We start from the raw sequence: 16,961 nt of genomic DNA on the forward strand, positions 1-16,961 counted from the left end.
CATGTACAGTTGCAAACCTTAGTCTGGCTTTTTTATGGCGGTTTTTGAGCAGTGGCTTCTTCCTTGCTGAGCGGCCTTTTAGGTTATGTCGATATAGGATTTGTTTTACTGTGGATATAGATACTGTGTACCTGTTTCCTCCAGCATCTTCACAAGGTCCTTTGCTGTTGTCCTGGGATTGATTTGCACTTTTCGCACCAAAGTACGTTCATCTCTAGGAAACAGAACGCGTCTCTTTCCTGAGCGTATGACGACTGCGTGTTCCCAAGGTGTTTATACTTGCGTACTATTGTTTGTACATATGAACATACCTTCAGGTGTTTGGAAATTGCTCCCAAGGATGAACTAGACTTGATAGGCCTTGATATACATCCACAGGTACACCTCCAATTGACTCAAATTATGTAAATTAGCCTATCAGAAGCTTCTAAAGCCATGACATAATTTTCTGGAATTTTCAAAGCTGTTTAAAAGCACAGTCAACTTAGTGAATGTAAACTTCTGACCCACTTCAATTGTGATAAAGTGAATTATAAGTTAAATAATCTGTCTGTAAACAATTGTTGGAAAAATTACTTGTGTCATGCACAAAGTAGATGTCCTAACCGACTTGCCAAAGCTATAGTTTGTTAACAAGAAATTTGTGGAGTGGTTGAAAAATTATTTTTAATGACTCCATTGAGCCTAAGTGTATGTAAACTTCCGACTTCAACTGTATCTACACATAAACTCCTCAGGACTCTCAAACTTTCAAAGATAATTTGTAAAAATCCAAATAACTTCACAGATCTTCTTTGTAAAGGGTTTAAACACTGTTTCCCATGCTTGTTCAATGAACCCTAAACAATTAATGAACATGCATCTGTGGAACGGTCGTTAAGTCACTAACAGCTTATGGACGGTAGGCAATTAAGGTCACAGTCATGAAAACTTAGGACACTAAAGAGGCCTTTCTACTGACTCTGAAAAACACCAAAAGAAAGATGCCCAGGGTCCCTACTCATCTGCTTGAACGTGCCTTTGGCATGCTGCAAGGAGGCATGAGGACTGCAGATGTGGCCAGCGCAATTAATTGCAATGTCTGTACTGTGAGACGCCTAAGACAGCACTACAGGGAGACAGGACGGACAGCTGATCGTCTTCGCAGTGGCAGACCACGTGTAACAACGCCTGCACAGGATCGGTACATCCGAACATCACACCTGCGGGACAGGTACAGGATGACAACAACAACTGACCGAGTTACACCAGGAATGCACAATCCCTCCATCAGTGCTCAAACTGTCCGCAATAGGCTGAGAGAGGCTGGACTGAGGGCTTGTAGGCCTGTTGTAAGGCAGGTCCTCACCAAACATCACCGGCAACAACATCGCCAATGGGCACAAACCCACCGTCGCTGGACCAGACAGGACTGGCAAAAAGTGCTCTTCACTGACGAGTCTCGGTTTTGTTTCACCAGGGGTGATGGTCAGATTCGGGTTTATAGTCGCAGGAATGAGCGTTACACTGAGGTCTGTACTCTGGAGCGGGATCGATTTGGAGATTGAGGGTCCATCATGGCCTGGGGCGGTGTGTCACAGCATCATCAGACTGAGATTGTTGTCATTGTAGGCAATCTCAACGCTGTGCGTTACAGGGAAGACATCCTCCTCCCTCATGTGGTACCCTTCCTGCAGGCTCATCCTGACTTGACCCTACGGTATGACAATGCCAACAGCCATACTGCTCGTTCTGTGCATGATTTCCTGCAAGACAGGAATGTCAGTGTTCTGCCATGGCCAGCAAAGAGCCCGGATCTCAAGAGCACGTCTAGGATCTGTTCGATCGGAGGGTGAGGGCTAGGGCCATTCCCCCCAGGAATGTCCGGGAACTTGCAGGTGCATTGGTGGAAGAGTGGGGTAACATCTCACAGCAAGAACTTGCAAATCTGGTCCAGTCCATGAGGAGGAGATGCACTGCAGTACTTTTTGCAGCTGGTGGCCACATCAGATACTGACTGTTACTTTTGATTTTGACCCCCCCCCCCCCCCCCCCCATTGTTCAGGGACACATTATTCCATTTCTGTTAGTCACATGTCTGTGGAATTTGTTCAGTCTATGTCTTAGTTGTTGAATCTTGTTATGTTCATACAAATATTTACACATGTTAAGTTTGCTGAAAATACACTCAGTTGACAGGGAGAGGACGTTTACTTTACATTGTTTGCGACATCAGACATAATATCACTCTAATCAGAGTGTTCATTTTATGAAGTTGCTTTTATTTGATTTGTAAACATTTCACTTCCACAAAAAATGAACACCCATCAAAATAGAGGTCTCTTTCTTCTCTTGTGATGTAAGTGTCTAGACGATGCGTTAAATCCCCGACTAAGCAAGCGTTCTTTTAGATGCAATGGATCGGCTGTGTATTCCATTGAGCCCATTTCTGTGGTGTGTTTGACAGGTCATTACAAACATTTCCACGGTTGTAACATTAATGGGAAAAAAATGACAGACACTAGCAAGAGTATGAAAGAGTCGCATGAGTAAAATGAAAGCAATCAATCCAGCTAAACTTAAGTGACAAGTGGATTTTTCACCCCTCAAACACAGGAAATAGATCCTCAGGTGGGCGGAGCATGCACATGTGCTGGCTCGCATCCAAAGTGTTGCCTGGGATCATTTAGCATATTTTTGGCACCTGATGGCATGCTAAAGGCTCTGTAATGAAGGCTCCGCTGGTAAAGTGTTTTCAGATGTAAACAACCAAAGACAGCTCACAGAAAGACACAAGGCAATGGACATGAAGGAAATGATTTATCTCCTTCTCTGTCTCTCTCTCTCTCTCTGTCTCAATCTCTGTCTTTCTGTCTCTCTCTGTCTCTTTCTCTCTCTGTCTATCTCTCTCTGCCTCTCTCTTTCTCTCTCTCTGCCTCTATCTCTCTCTCTCTCTCTCTCTCTCTCTATCTCTGTCTCTCTCTCTCTCTCTCTCTCTCTCTCTCTCTCTCTCTCTCTCTCTCTCTGTCTCTCTCTCTCTCTCTCTCTGTCTCTCTCTCCCCCTCTCTCTCTCTCTCTCTCTCCAGGGGAAGAGGAACAAGCCTGGGGTGGAGGCAGCCAGCACCCCAGATTCAGTTCAGATTCGTGGCCGAGGGGAAAACAAAGCCATCAAGTAGGTGGTGTGGGGGGGGGGGGTTACTGGCTGAGCTTTGAGGGATTCACTACAGCACAGCTAACTGGGACTGTCAAGAGGATGAGAGGCAAATACCTGGGTGTGCTCAAATAAAAGGCAACAACACTGAAACCCGCTGAGATATGGAGGGTGAAGGAACATATTTTGCAATGAAAAGGGAGTTGTGGTTGTATTGGTTATATTATAGCAATTATAGCATACTTCATTTGACAGGCTTCAGATAAAGAGCATGTTAAAGTCCAGTAAAATTAGGAACTACATGATGTGTCCCTGAACACTCAACGGGACGGTAATAATGTCTTCCTGACAAAGGAAAGGGGAGACCTAGTCAGTTGTCCAACTGAATGTATTCTACTGAAATGTGTCTTCCACATTTAACCCACCCCTGATAAGCCACTAGTTTACTGTCCAACTGCAGTGTTACTTTATTTTACAGCCTGAAGGTTATTACCTTGGCTGAGTTTCAGTTGAAATTTAAACTTGAAACCTAAAACCAATGTTCTACTTGGATTGCACTAAGGTACCCTTTATCTCAATGCCTTGTAAAGTAAAATAGTCAGAATCACTTAAACGAGCACTATACCTAATATTATGCGTATCATAGTACATTTATAACTGTAGCCCAATCCCAATAAAAAAATGAGTATTTGATGTCCACGTTACCTGCAGCAATGTCTTGATGATATATTCTACTGTATGACTGTTTGTTGTTAACATTCCTGCTTCATGGTTGCAGCTGCGCAGCCCAAGACCTGACGGACGGTGGTCTCTGTCTCCAGCTAACCCAGCAGTCCTCTTCCTCCTCTGTCACCATACCATCTGTTCTCCCATTCTCCCTTTAATCACTCTCCTACCTGTTTCATTTCTCCCTTCTCTCTTTCTGTCTCTCTCCCTTTTTCCAAGATATGTTTTATCTGTGTAACCAAGCTTTGTTGTTTCACTTTGACTTATAACATACTGTATATTACTCTGTGATTGATGTTGAATACATTTTTTACTCTTTCACTGTTCTAATCTCTTGTACAGAGGAAGGTATAATCTATTCATTTGTCCATGAGTCTGGATGCTGTATCAGCTCACAGAATAGACAATATGCATTTTCCAAACCCCCTTTAGACCGATACCATTTTTACCTTCCTTAATTCACTTGTTTTCCTACTTTCTTTTCAAAGACATAAATGTTTTCCTCTGAAACTATATTATGAACATTAAAATGGAATTACTTTTATAAATGCAGTACCAGGGCCAGATTACCGAACAGGCACACAGGGCACGTGCCCCTAGGCCCTCGACCTCCAGGGGGCCCCCAACCCAATTTGTTTTTGTTAAATTGGGGGGGCAGATAGCATACGATAGCAAAATGTGTGGAATTGCAGGAAATTTGCTTCAAAACTGCAACATTTTCTCTCAGCCTCATGGCAAAACATATAGAATAGCAGGAAATTAGCTTGAAAAACTGCGACTGCACGGGATCTGAACACACCGCAAAAATGTATCTTGTTTTTCCAACAAATATTATCATGTCATTGCTTCATCAAGAGTACTTATTGTTGCCAGACGCAACTTCCAATACAATGATTTAGGTGGAGGATCCCTCAGGGAGAGTACAATCAATTTATTAAGCTGACCTTTATTAAGCTGTTTAATAAAACAAGTAGTACTATTCTGTTGGTGTATGCACCGAACACTTACGATAACTCATTTCATGACCAATTCTGTACTCTGACACTAGATTTAGCTGACTTCTGACCAGTTATTGGTGGCGATTTTAATGCAGTTTGGGAGTACAGGCTAGACAGATCTGGGCAGACGGGGGAGACCAGCATCTGACCTCTGTGGCACTGCAGAAATGGGCAAATGAGGTGACAGTTGACAATTTAATGTCGAATTATGAATCCCTCCTATGGAAATGTAACATTTTTCTCTCGTGGACTTTATATTCACTTCAAAGGACCTGTACAACCAAGTTCTTGATATAGATGTATTACCCATGGCCCTCGTCGACCATCGAGCCATTCTTAGCAGACCCGCTATCAGAAATTACACTTTTAATTTACAGGGCAAATCCTTCTTTTATTTGCAACTTCACTCTGCCATGCGAGCATATGATGTCCCCTGGGGCGAAACACTACCAACTCACCCCCTCCGCAACATTTTTGAGAACTGGCCTAAACCCAGGGGACTGTTTTCTGATCTATACTTGCATTTCTTAAAAGCATTTTAGAAGCCCCTGCCAATCGACCTACAATAGAAGAGACCTTCAATCACTGAAATGAACTGGTCTGTAATTCTCTCTTCTAGAAATCCTAAATATCAAAATATCCATTTTAATTTTGTCCACAGATCTTATCTTACTATTCCAAATGAATATTCATCCAACCCCGAAATGCTCTCTATGCCTTCAAGGTGCTCCTGGTACCTGTGGGTCGGTGCAACTGTCCTGTGGTGGGAGGTGTGGGTGGGTACAGTGATCCTGTGGGAGAAGGTAAAGGTTTTCCCTCTGCACCATGGAAAAATGTGTTGAAATATAGTAAGTTAGCTGATTTAAGAAATGGGGGCCCCCGGAGATCGGTGCCCCAGGGCCCTACCCCTAATGTGGTAGTCCGGCCCTGTACAGGCCCCCCTACCCCTGATGTATTTTCCATTTATTTTCTACAAATATTAGAGGTGTATCTCTATTGCCTGGATTGACATTTATCTCATTAATCTATTAAACTAAGGTTGTTTCCCTATCCTGTCTCTCTCCAAGAAACATCCTTCACTTTGATTGGCTCTGCTGCTCTGACCTATCTTTCTTACTATCCCTGAAACTCCTCCCTCCTACTCCACTGTGATTGGCTGTACTGCTCTTACCTGTCTCTCTCTCTGGCCGCAGTGATCTAGACAGGGACTTTTGGAATAACAATGACAGCAGCAACGTGCAGCAGAGATGGAGCTCCTATCCGCCCAAGGAGTTCCTCTTAAACATGTCCCCCTATGCCCCGTATGGAGACCCTCGCCTCACGCCCAAGTGAGTCTCGGTCGCGGCTGGTAAGGGACCCCTCTCTCTGTGCAGGGCTGTAATGAAGCGGGGGAGCCAAGCCTCTTACATTGAGTTCTGTGCCTCCGTACCCCCAACCCTCCACAACCCCCTCAGTCTGACCCTCAACACCCTCAGTCTGACTCAGTCTGACCCTCAACACCCTCAGTCTGAATCAGACAAACATTGCAGACAAAATATGCATCCAAAGACACAGTACATTGTCTACATAGGAACATGCCACCCTAGTCCACTTGCATGCATTTCTCTCTGCCGGACATAGACTAAGAGCTACATGGTGCACAAAGTATGTGCTTTATATTCTACACAAGTAGCTCATTTGCCAAACAGTAGCTCTGAACCCAAGGCATAACCTAATGCATATGTCCCGGTAAAGGTCATTGCTAAGGTCAAATGTAATAGCCTAAGAGGGCCAAATGGCATTATTAAGTGATGTTATCCACACATCGTACATAAAGTATCTTCTGTCTTGGGAGAGTTCCGTTGATTGGCATTAGTAATTCCTTTTCCTGCAGCCAACAGGGTCTGAAAGGTAAAGCTATTTAGTATGCATTGTTGGCCATGCAGAACTAGATTGAGTTGTACAGGGCTGCTACTAGGATGTTTCTACTTGCCTCTCCTTAGAGGTGACTGACATCAGTATAGGGATGGCCAGGTGTGAGGTCAGCCTTGTCTCCCTCCAGCCCTCTGATCTTCATCTCGGGTGCGTCGCAAATTTGACCCTATTCCCTCTGGTCAAAAGTAATGCACTACATAGGGAATAGGGAGCCATTTGGGATGCAGCCTTAGATTTAATCAAGAAGGGGGTTGTCTCTAGTGGTGTTACCAAGACCGATCACATTTTAATTGGATGGAGACACTAATAGATGCAGATCATGTTTGAAGCTGTCCCCCACTATAAACACTATTAACACACTATTCTTTATACTAGCCTTTCCCACCTGGACACATTAATATGTAACACAAATCTTTAAAATACACACAATATAGACATACTGAAACTTAACATACTGAAACTTAACATGAAGAAACATTTACCTATATACCAACATTTACCTATATACCAACCAACCAACCAACATTTGAAATGCCCCCTATTCCCTACAGCCCTGCCAGCCTCACTAACCCTTAACCTCTAAACCTTCACCTCCAGCCCATGGAGTGCTACCATGGAGACGGACAACCCTCAGACCATCTGAGCAGAAACCCTTTATAGATCCCACTCACACAGCCCAATCAATACCCACCTTTCCACTGAAACCAACCAACTAACCAACCATCCCCTAATCTTAATGGTATTAACCGTAAACCCATTGCCCTCGGTTTAAACCGTCCCCTCAGCTCTGTCATCGAGGGTTGACCGTTGTTTTGGGCTTTTGCTCCTAGTTTTTGCTGTTGTTGTTTTTTTGTCACATTCTATAGGAGTCCTGTGTCGTTCCCTAATCACCTCTCCTCACTCTCGTTGTGCCTTGTGGTTTTGTGCCACCACCACCTCCACCAACAGGTGCTATAAGGCTGCCTCTCCTTAGTCAGACCACCTGAGCCCTCTGGACACACCAGTTACTCTATAGCTGTACAGTACAGTACATTAATCACTAGAGGTTCTAATGTCATTGATGTTTTTCCTGCACGGAGAAAGTCGTTTTTAATTTAATTTTATAGCTTACCAGAGAAAGGATAAAGAGGGGGTTTATTCTCAATGGGTGTATTGTCTTTAGAGTTCGTGGGCTGTGATACAGTGAACCTGCTAGGATCCATTGATCCCTTCTTGAGATCCAGTCAAATGTTTGCCCTTTTCACCATCATGTTACGAGGTCCTGAGCAAGGGATGGGAAGCCCTGTGCATAAGCTACATATAACTTACCTTAAATCTCCCTAAATGGTCAACTCCATCCCTACCCCTACCCCATGCTCACTGTAGCAGGCTGGACGTACATATCCTCTGTCTAAAGTGTTATCCCTCTCGGCCAGAAGCTGTGTTCTCTGACTGTGTCTGTGTGTCTCCACTGAGTGTAGTGACACTGTAGTGAAACTGTGTCTGGTCTGTCTGCTGTTGTCTCTGTGACGTTGTCTAGGTTACGGCTGCTTGTGCTGCTCTGGGTTACACGGGAGAGGAATGAAGTGTGTACTCAACAGATTCACTGTGCTGATTAACTGCTATACACTACAATGTCTTACTAGAGACTTTCGAGCCACTCACTCCAACAATGTCATTACACACACAATAATCTTTCAATCAAGCCTATCTGTTTCATTTAACGTTGTAGTTCCTACTGTACATAACAAAGTAGATCAACTGTTTCTTTTAAAATGTAAATAGGCCATAGATAGCCTACATAATTCAATGATCATGACCCCCTCAGTTTTATTGCAAACACCATGAAGTCCTTGATAGAATAATCAATTTGGTCATGTATATTTAATGTGCAGTATAAAGTATAGCTGCAGAATGGCCAGTCAGTCTAACTGACAGGTACTCAAAACACAGCCAGCATCTGTCTGTCTCAGTCCCACTGCACCCAAACACACACCACTCTTTCACTCTTCCCATCTGGTTCAGACAGACAGACGGACGGACGGACTAACAGGCAGGCAGGCAGGCAGACAGATATACACAGTGAATCTCAGCCCATCTCCCTCCTGCTAACCCAGCAGCAGCACAGCCTACTGACTTGCTGGCTGGCTGCTACTCCTCTGTATTGGAAACCTGTATTGGAAACCTGTAGCTGGATTGGTAACACCACTTCCTAATGCTATTCTGCTGTGTTGTTCACTTTCCGGGTTGTTCTTCCTCACTGATTCTACTGTTACTATCCACCTCTCTCTCTTTCTCTGTCTCTCTCTCTCCTCCATCTGTCTCTCTCTCCTTTATGTCTGTGTCTGTCTGTCTTTCTGGTGCCCCCTGTCTCTCAGTGGGGTGGAGAAGGGGGATGGGGGCGGGGCTGGGTGTGGGAGCGGGGCAGGTCCCAGTCGCAGTGACAGCGTGAGAAGCATAGTGACGGGGCTGGGCCCTGGCAGCAAGGCTGGGCGCTGGCAGACGGTCCAGAGCCACATGCACTCCGGAGGCCTGAGGCCCAGAAAGTGAGTGACATGAGTGACACGGGTTGGCTGGGCATGAGGTCACGCATGGGGGTTATTGCTGAGCAGCGCAGAGGCATGGAATGGATGGTTTGGGGGACTGCAGTCAGAAGCAGCAAGGCTTATATGTGATATATGCTGCATTCGGAAATGCAGAGATTTATGAAAGGAAAATGGATGGAAAGAGGGAAGAAACTATTGAATTAAATAATGAGCCGAAAATGTGAGTGCTTGTACTGACATTTTCTGATGCATGGGAACATGTTGTCATTGTAAGGCTCTGTTGACTAAAGAGAACATCCTCTCTCACAAACAAATACCAAAAGTTACACAACGTCTGCCACTGCTTCATCACTGTATTGGACCGCAAAATATCTACTTTTTGATTGGAATCTTATAGCAGGGCCGTTCTTAAGACGCCTGAAACCCCCCTCATGTACACTCTTAGAAAAAAGGTGCTATCTAGAACCTAAAACGGTTCTTTGGCTGACCCCATAATGCAAGCCCTTTGAAGAACCATTTTGGTTCCAGGTAGAACCCTTTTGGGTTCCATATACAGTAGAACCTTTTCCGTAGAGTGTTCTACATGGAACTAAATCGCTCTACCTGGAACCAAAAAGGTTTCTACTTGGAACTAATTGGGTTCTTCCTCACTGAAGGAAGTAGAACCCAATGGGGAAAACCAAATAACCCTTTTTTCTAAGAGTGTATAACCATTTTAACACTTCAAAATCTCAATCTCAGTCAAAATCTAATTCCCTCTTTACCTGCCTTCTTCACTCCTCTACTTTTTACCTCCCCCCTCCTCCTAATCAAATCTAATTCCCTCTTTACCTGCCTTCTTCACTCCTCTACCTTTTACCTACCCCCTCCTCCTAATCAAATCTAATTCCCTCTTTACCTGCCTTCTTCACTCCTCTACTTTTTACCTCCCCCCTCCTCCTAATCAAATCAAACTTTTTCCCCATTTTTGGTCTGTAATTGGTTTCTAATTTAAGGTAGCCATGTGTGTCTATGTTTCTGCTGTAAGATATGTCTCACTCTCCCCTCTCTCTACCTCTGCCCCTCCTCAAGGCTCTTTAATTACAAATCACAAGGTTTTTAGTCAGTTTAATTGACTTTCTGGGTAGGAGATATCGAAGAAGCCCTCAAGTCAGCAGGGGGAGGATACAGGCAGCAGATAGAAGGGCTTATAGCCTGCCTGGCAATTTGAATGACAGGGTAGGTAAGTAATTTACTATACACGCAGATAGACAAATTAAATATCTATTTGCAGTTGAACGTATTCAACCTTGGACAAAAGAGATATTGAAATAGTAGAGAAATGTACAGTGAAAGAATTAGGTGTTGAGCTTGCTACGGTATCTGGATAGGAGCTGTAAAAAGCCGAAGCCAATTTTATGACACAGGAGAAATGTATTTCTGCTTGAAATGGACTCCCAGATGTCTGGCTGGCCCTATGCCACGTATTCCATCCAGATTTATTGATGAATCATTCGGTCAGTTATGACAAAAATAATTGTTGGACTGTAAAGTGTAGCGCATACTGCAGCTGATGTGGAGCATACTGCAGCTGATGTGGCGCATACTGCGGCTGATGTGGAGCATACTGCAGCTGGTGTGGCGCATACTGCAGCTGATGTGGCGCATACTGCAGCTGATGTGGAGCATACTGCAGCTGATGTGGAGCATACTGCAGCTGATGTGGAGCATACTGCAGCTGGTGTGGCGCATACTGCAGCTGATGTGGAGCATACTGCAGCTGGTGTGGCGCATACTGCAGCTGATGTGGCGCATACTGCAGCTGATGTGGAGCATACTGCAGCTGATGTGGAGCATACTGCAGCTGATGTGGAGCATACTGCAGCTGGTGTGGCGCATACTGCAGCTGATGTGGCGCATACTGCAGCTGATGTGGAGCATACTACAGCTAATGTGGCGCATATTGCAGCTGATGTGGCGCATACTGCAGCTGATGTGGAGCATACTGCAGCTGGTGTGGCGCATACTGCAGCTGATGTGGCGCATACTGCAGCTGGTGTGGCGCATACTGCAGCTGATGTGGCGCATACTGCAGCTGATGTGGCGCATACTGCAGCTGATGTGGCGCATACTGCCGCTGATGTGGAGCATACTGCAGCTGATGTGGCGCATACTGCAGCTGATGTGGAGCATACTGCAGCTGATGTGACACATACTGCAGCTGATGTGGAGCATACTGCAGCTGATGTGGAGCATACTGCAGCTCATGTGGCGCATACTGCAGCTGATGTGGCGCATACTGCAGCTGATGTGGCGCATACTGCAGCTGGTGTGGCGCATACTGCAGCTGATGTGGCGCATACTGCAGCTGATGTGGCGCATACTGCAGCTGATGTGGCGCATACTGCCGCTGATGTGGAGCATACTGCAGCTGATGTGGAGCATACTGCAGCTGATGTGGCGCATACTGCAGCTGATGTGACACATACTGCAGCTGATGTGGAGCATACTGCAGCTGATGTGGAGCATACTGCAGCTCATGTGGCGCATACTGCAGCTGATGTGGCGCATACTGCAGCTGATGTGGCGCATACTGCAGCTGATGTGGCGCATACTGCAGCTTGGCACTGAATGCATCATTGTTGGAGGTGCAGAGTGGAATTATTTTATTGAAAGACTTTTATATGATGTTGCTATCTATGACCTGCTGCTTTCATAGATACATTTCTATCTCTGAATCACATTTATTCTTTATATTGTTATATTTTTCTCTTGTCGCTGATAGCTTGGAAGCTTATCCCTATCTTTCATACCTAATTAATCCATCCATATTATTTCTTCCCTTCCTCATTCTTTAGATTCTTTATGCCATATAAAAGGTACAATGATAATACTTTGGATGAGATGAGTGAGAGGAAGGATTTAGGCAGTGGTGATACAGGTGAACAGAGAGAGTGGGAAAGCATGATACTGATGAACTTCAATTAAACCAACCTAATGTCTTATATTATATACAGTTGAAGTCAGAAGTTTACATACACCTTAGCCAAATACATTTAAACTCTGTTTTTTACAATTCCTGACATTTAATCCTAGTAAAAATTCCCTGTTTTAGGCCAGTTAGGAACACCACTTTATTTTAAGAATGTGAAATGTCAGAATAATAGTAGAGAGAATGATTTATTTCAGCTTTTATTTCTTTCATCACATTGCCAGTGGGTCAAAAGTTTACATACACTCAATTAGTATTTGGTAGCGTTGCCTTTAAATTGTTTAACTTGGGTCAAACGTTTCAGGTAGCCTTCCACAAGCTTCCCACAATAAGTTGGGTGAATTTTGTCCCATTCCTCCTGACAGAGCTGGTGTAACAGAGTCAGGTTTGTAGGCCTCCTTGTTCGCACATGCTTTTTCAGTTCTGCCCACAAATTTTCTATAGGATTGACGTCAAGGCTTTGTAATGGCCACTCAAATACCTTGACTTTGTTGTCCTTAAGCCATTTTGCCACAACTTTGGAAGGATGCTTGGGGTCATTGTGTCACGACTCCCACTGAAGGTGGCTCCCCTGCCTGTTCGGGCGGTACTCTGCGGTCGTCGTCGCCGGTCTACCACCGATCCCTTTTTCCTTTTCATTTTGTTTTGTCTTATTGGTTGCACCAGTTCCCTGTTTCGTTTCTTGATTTATGTCTATTTAAGCCTGTTAGGTCCGCCTAGGTTTGTGCGGGATTGTTACTCTGTTGGTTGTGGATGTGATTTTCGTGTTTGTTTTCTCCTGTGTTTGGGCTGGTCTGTTTTATGCGCCCTGTATTTTGGCGTGACCGTTTTGTGCCGGATAATAAATTACGATTTACCGAACCCTCTGCGCCTGACTCCAACCCACCACTCCTAGTAAACTCTGACACATTGTCCATTTGGAAGACCCATTTGCGACCAAGCTTTAACTTCCTGACTGATGTCTTGAGATGTTGCTTCAATATATCCACATCATTTTCTTCCTTATGATGCCACCTATTTTGTGAAGTGCACCAGTCCCTCCTGCAGCAAAGCACCCCAACAACATGATGCTGCCCCCCCGTGCTTCACGGTTGGGATGGTGTTCTTCAGCTTACATTTCTCCAATAAGTACGATCTGGCTTTTTTTATGCCATTTTTTGAGCAGTGGCTTCTTCCTTGCTGAGCGGCATTTCAGGTTATGTCGATATAGGACTCGTTTTACTGTGGCTATAGATACTTTTGTACCTGTTTCCTCCAGCATCTTCAAATCAAATTTTATTTGTCACATACACATGTTTAGCAGATGTTTTATTTGACCTTTATTTAACCAGGCAAGTCAGTTAAGAACAAATTCTTATTTTCAATGACGGCCCAGGAACAGTGGGTTAACTGCCTTTTCAAGGGCAGAAAGACAGATTTGTACCTTGTCAGCTCGGGGGTTTGAACTTGCTAGTCCAACGCTCTAAACGCTAGGCTACCCTGCCGCCCAGGATAGCCTAGATGTTAATGCGTGTGTAGCGAAATGGTTGTGCTTCTAGTACCGACCATGCAGTAATATACAAATGAGATGAGTAATGTAGGGTATGTAAACATTATATAAAGTGGCATTGTTCAAAGTGACTAGTGATACAATTATTACATCCAATTTTTAATTGGATTCACAAGGTCCTTTGCTGTTGTTCTGGGATTGATTTGCACTTTTCACACCAAAGTATATTCATCTCTAGGAGACAGAACGCGTCTCCTTCCTGAGCGGTAAGGCGGCTGCGTGGTCCCATGATATTTATACTTGTGTACTATTGTTTGTACAGATGAACGTGGTACCTTCAGACGTTTAAAAATTGCTCCCAGTGATGAACCAGACTTGTGGAGGTCTACAAAAATGTTCTGAGGTCTTGGCTGATTTCTTTTGATTTTCCCATGATGTCAAGCAAAGAGGCACTGAGTTTGAAGGTGGGCCTTGAAATACATCCACAGGTACACCTCCTATTGACTCAAATGATGTCAATTAGCCTATCAGAAACTTCTAAAGCCATGACATAATTTTCTGGAATTTTCCAAGCTGTTTAAAGGCACAGTCATGTAAACTTCTGACCCACTGGGATTGTGATACAGTGAATTATAAGTGAAAATATCTGTCTGCAAACAATTGTTGGAAAAATGACTTGTGTCATGCACAAAGTAGATGTCCTAACCGACTTGCTAAAACTACATTTGTGGAGTGGTTGAAAAACGAGTTTTAATGACTACAACCTAAGTGTATGTAAACTTCCAACTTCAACTGTACAATCCGAGCAAATCTGATGGCACTTGTAGATTTTCTGGAATGTTTAACGCAACACTCATCAAATGTGCTGTAACTGCTATTAGCACATACCATAAGCCCATCCCAAGACACTTCCATACCCACTGACCATTCATATAATGACTGTAACACTCATTCTCAATAACCACAGCTCATCTTCAGTCAACACATTGTCCTGAGCTGTATGTGAGCTATCTGAAAGGCCATGTGGGGAGTATGAAGTATGACTGGTATTAATCTGGTCCACAATGTCCCTCCTCTCGGGGCCCTGCCTCTGGTGCTCTCCAGTATAATTACTACAGCGCTGTGGAGCTAGCCCAGGGCCCACTGAAGAGCACAGTCAACACAGCCAAAGACTGTAAATCCTCCAGCGCTGCACTAGCCTAAGACAGAGGATGTTTAGCCAGAGCTTACGGTACTCATGAAGGGCAGAAATGGAAGGGGGAGAGTAGGGAAACACTATTAAACTAGTGTAAAAGCAGACGGATGATTAGAAAGACAGAGGGGTTTGAGGGAGGGGAGAGGGTTGTTTGGTCAGAGCTTACAGTACTCATGAAGGGCAGAAATGGAAGGGGGAGAGTAGGGAAACACTATTAAACTAGTGTAAAAGCTGACGGATAATTAGAACGACAGAGAGGTTTGAGGGAGGGGAGAGGGTTGTTTGGTCAAATTAATGGGTTGAACTGATGGGTAAGGCAGGCAAGATGAATAGAGCTGACAAAGACCAGTTGACCTAAGAGAAGCAGCATAGTGTGAGAGTTAGCTAGGAGGCTAGTGTAAAGTCATCATGGGTTAGAGGAGGACAGATTAATGGGATGACAAAAAATAGATACAAAGGAGGAGGAAGAGGTCAAGGTAAATCAGGGAGAAAAGTGACATGAAAAGGGTAAGAGCAGTGGATGGAGTAAAATAGAGATAAAGGCTGTTAGCTCCTGTTTGTTGTGGGGCTGAGCACTGTCAAAAACACAAGCCTGCCCACAGACTGTCAGACACTCACATACAAGCATCTATACAAGCATCTTCTACAACTGTATAACTGCTGCTGAACTGATTTAACCTGACAATGCTCTATTTCCTGTTTTTCATCTCTCCATACCCTCCTTTCTCTATATTGAACTCTCTGGGCCCGTCCTCATTTTTGTTCCCTCTCGTACTTGTATTGTACTCACGCCATCACTCTCCCTCTGTATCTCCTGTTTTCCAATTATGGATCTCTTCTGTCTATCTCTCTGGTTACCACTATCCTTCTCATCTATCCCTCTCCTTCCCTCTTCTCTCACGTGCATCCCCTGCAAACCCGTGTTACCCTCTCTTCCCTTGCTGCTCTGTCTGGTCAGTTTTGGGGACCCCTCCCTCTCGGCCGCCTCTACTCTGGAGCACATTCCATCCTCAGCAGCAGCCCGTCCTCGTCCCCTGGTGCGACAGCAGAGTCTCCAGCAGCCTCTCACCCACCAGCCCCCTCCGGGCCCCAATGACCCCCCAGCCACTTCCCAGAGCCTGGGCCAGCTGCACACAGGGCTCGGGGGCGGGGGGCACCGGGGAGGCCCGCGGGGGGTGCGGGGGAGTCCGGCGGGGACAGGTGCTTCCCGGTACAGAGGAGCAGGAGGAGGACGATCCAGGTCCAACCCAGGCAGCTGGGACCACATGATGGGGCAGATCCGCAACAGAGGACTGGATGTCAAATCTTTCCTGTGAGTCTGCTGATCTGGGAATGTTCGAGATTCTGCTATTGGTTCTATTCTGAACCTGTTTGCACTGTCCTCTGTCTGTCTCTTTGGGCTTTCTCAACCTCACTGTGTTGTCCTTATTATATCAATTCTCCCCCTTCTCCTCGGGTAATTGTCCTACAGAGTTTCATATACTGTAAGATTCACTCCCAAAATGCCAAGCCTAAGCCATGTACTGTAGCTGTTTTTTGGCATTACTTTAATATGCTGTGTAATTTATGCATTGTTCTTGGTAACTCTGTCTGTATGCCCTTTAGTGTCTGTTTTTAAGTTTACTTAAAGTCACATGTATTATCTTCACGTAGGTCACACTTGTCTACCCGAGGGTGGGGGACAAACTATTTGTGCTAATAAGTATGCTGCAGCTGCATACCGTACTCTGAAGTCTTTACTGTGTGTGTGTGTGTGTGTGTGTGTGTGTGTGTGTGTGTGTGTGTGTGTGTGTGTGTGTGTGTGTGTGTGTGTGTGTGTGTGTGTGTGTGTGTGTGTGTGTGTGTGTGTGTGTGTGTGTGTGTGTGTGTGTGTGTGTGTGTGCATGTGAGCTTACAGTGTGAATCACATTTATAGCCTGTGTGCACCAACATGGGTGTAGGGGTTAAGCAGCAGCATGTAGAAACTCCAAATGAATTGATCTCCTGTCTACAGCGTCATTACTCCCACAATGG

General features: G+C 44.8%; 1 protein-coding gene across 2 annotated transcripts in view; it reads left to right on the forward strand.

Moving 5' to 3' along the window:
- LOC139385038 (synaptotagmin-7-like) overlaps positions 1–16,961 on the forward strand; it is a 109,081-nt gene that overhangs the window by 67,412 nt on the left and 24,708 nt on the right. The window contains exons 3-4 of one of the 2 annotated variants that reach the window (XM_071130077.1): positions 3,066–3,151; positions 6,048–6,182. In XM_071130077.1, coding sequence (XP_070986178.1) covers positions 3,066–3,151; positions 6,048–6,182 — 221 coding nt within the window. Of the gene's footprint in view, positions 1–3,065; positions 3,152–6,047; positions 6,183–15,639; positions 16,261–16,961 lie in introns of those variants that run through there. The other variant, XM_071130076.1, reaches the window with a different exon arrangement.

This window comes from Oncorhynchus clarkii, chromosome 26, assembly GCF_045791955.1.
Source record: "Oncorhynchus clarkii lewisi isolate Uvic-CL-2024 chromosome 26, UVic_Ocla_1.0, whole genome shotgun sequence".
NCBI lineage: Eukaryota > Metazoa > Chordata > Actinopteri > Salmoniformes > Salmonidae > Oncorhynchus > Oncorhynchus clarkii.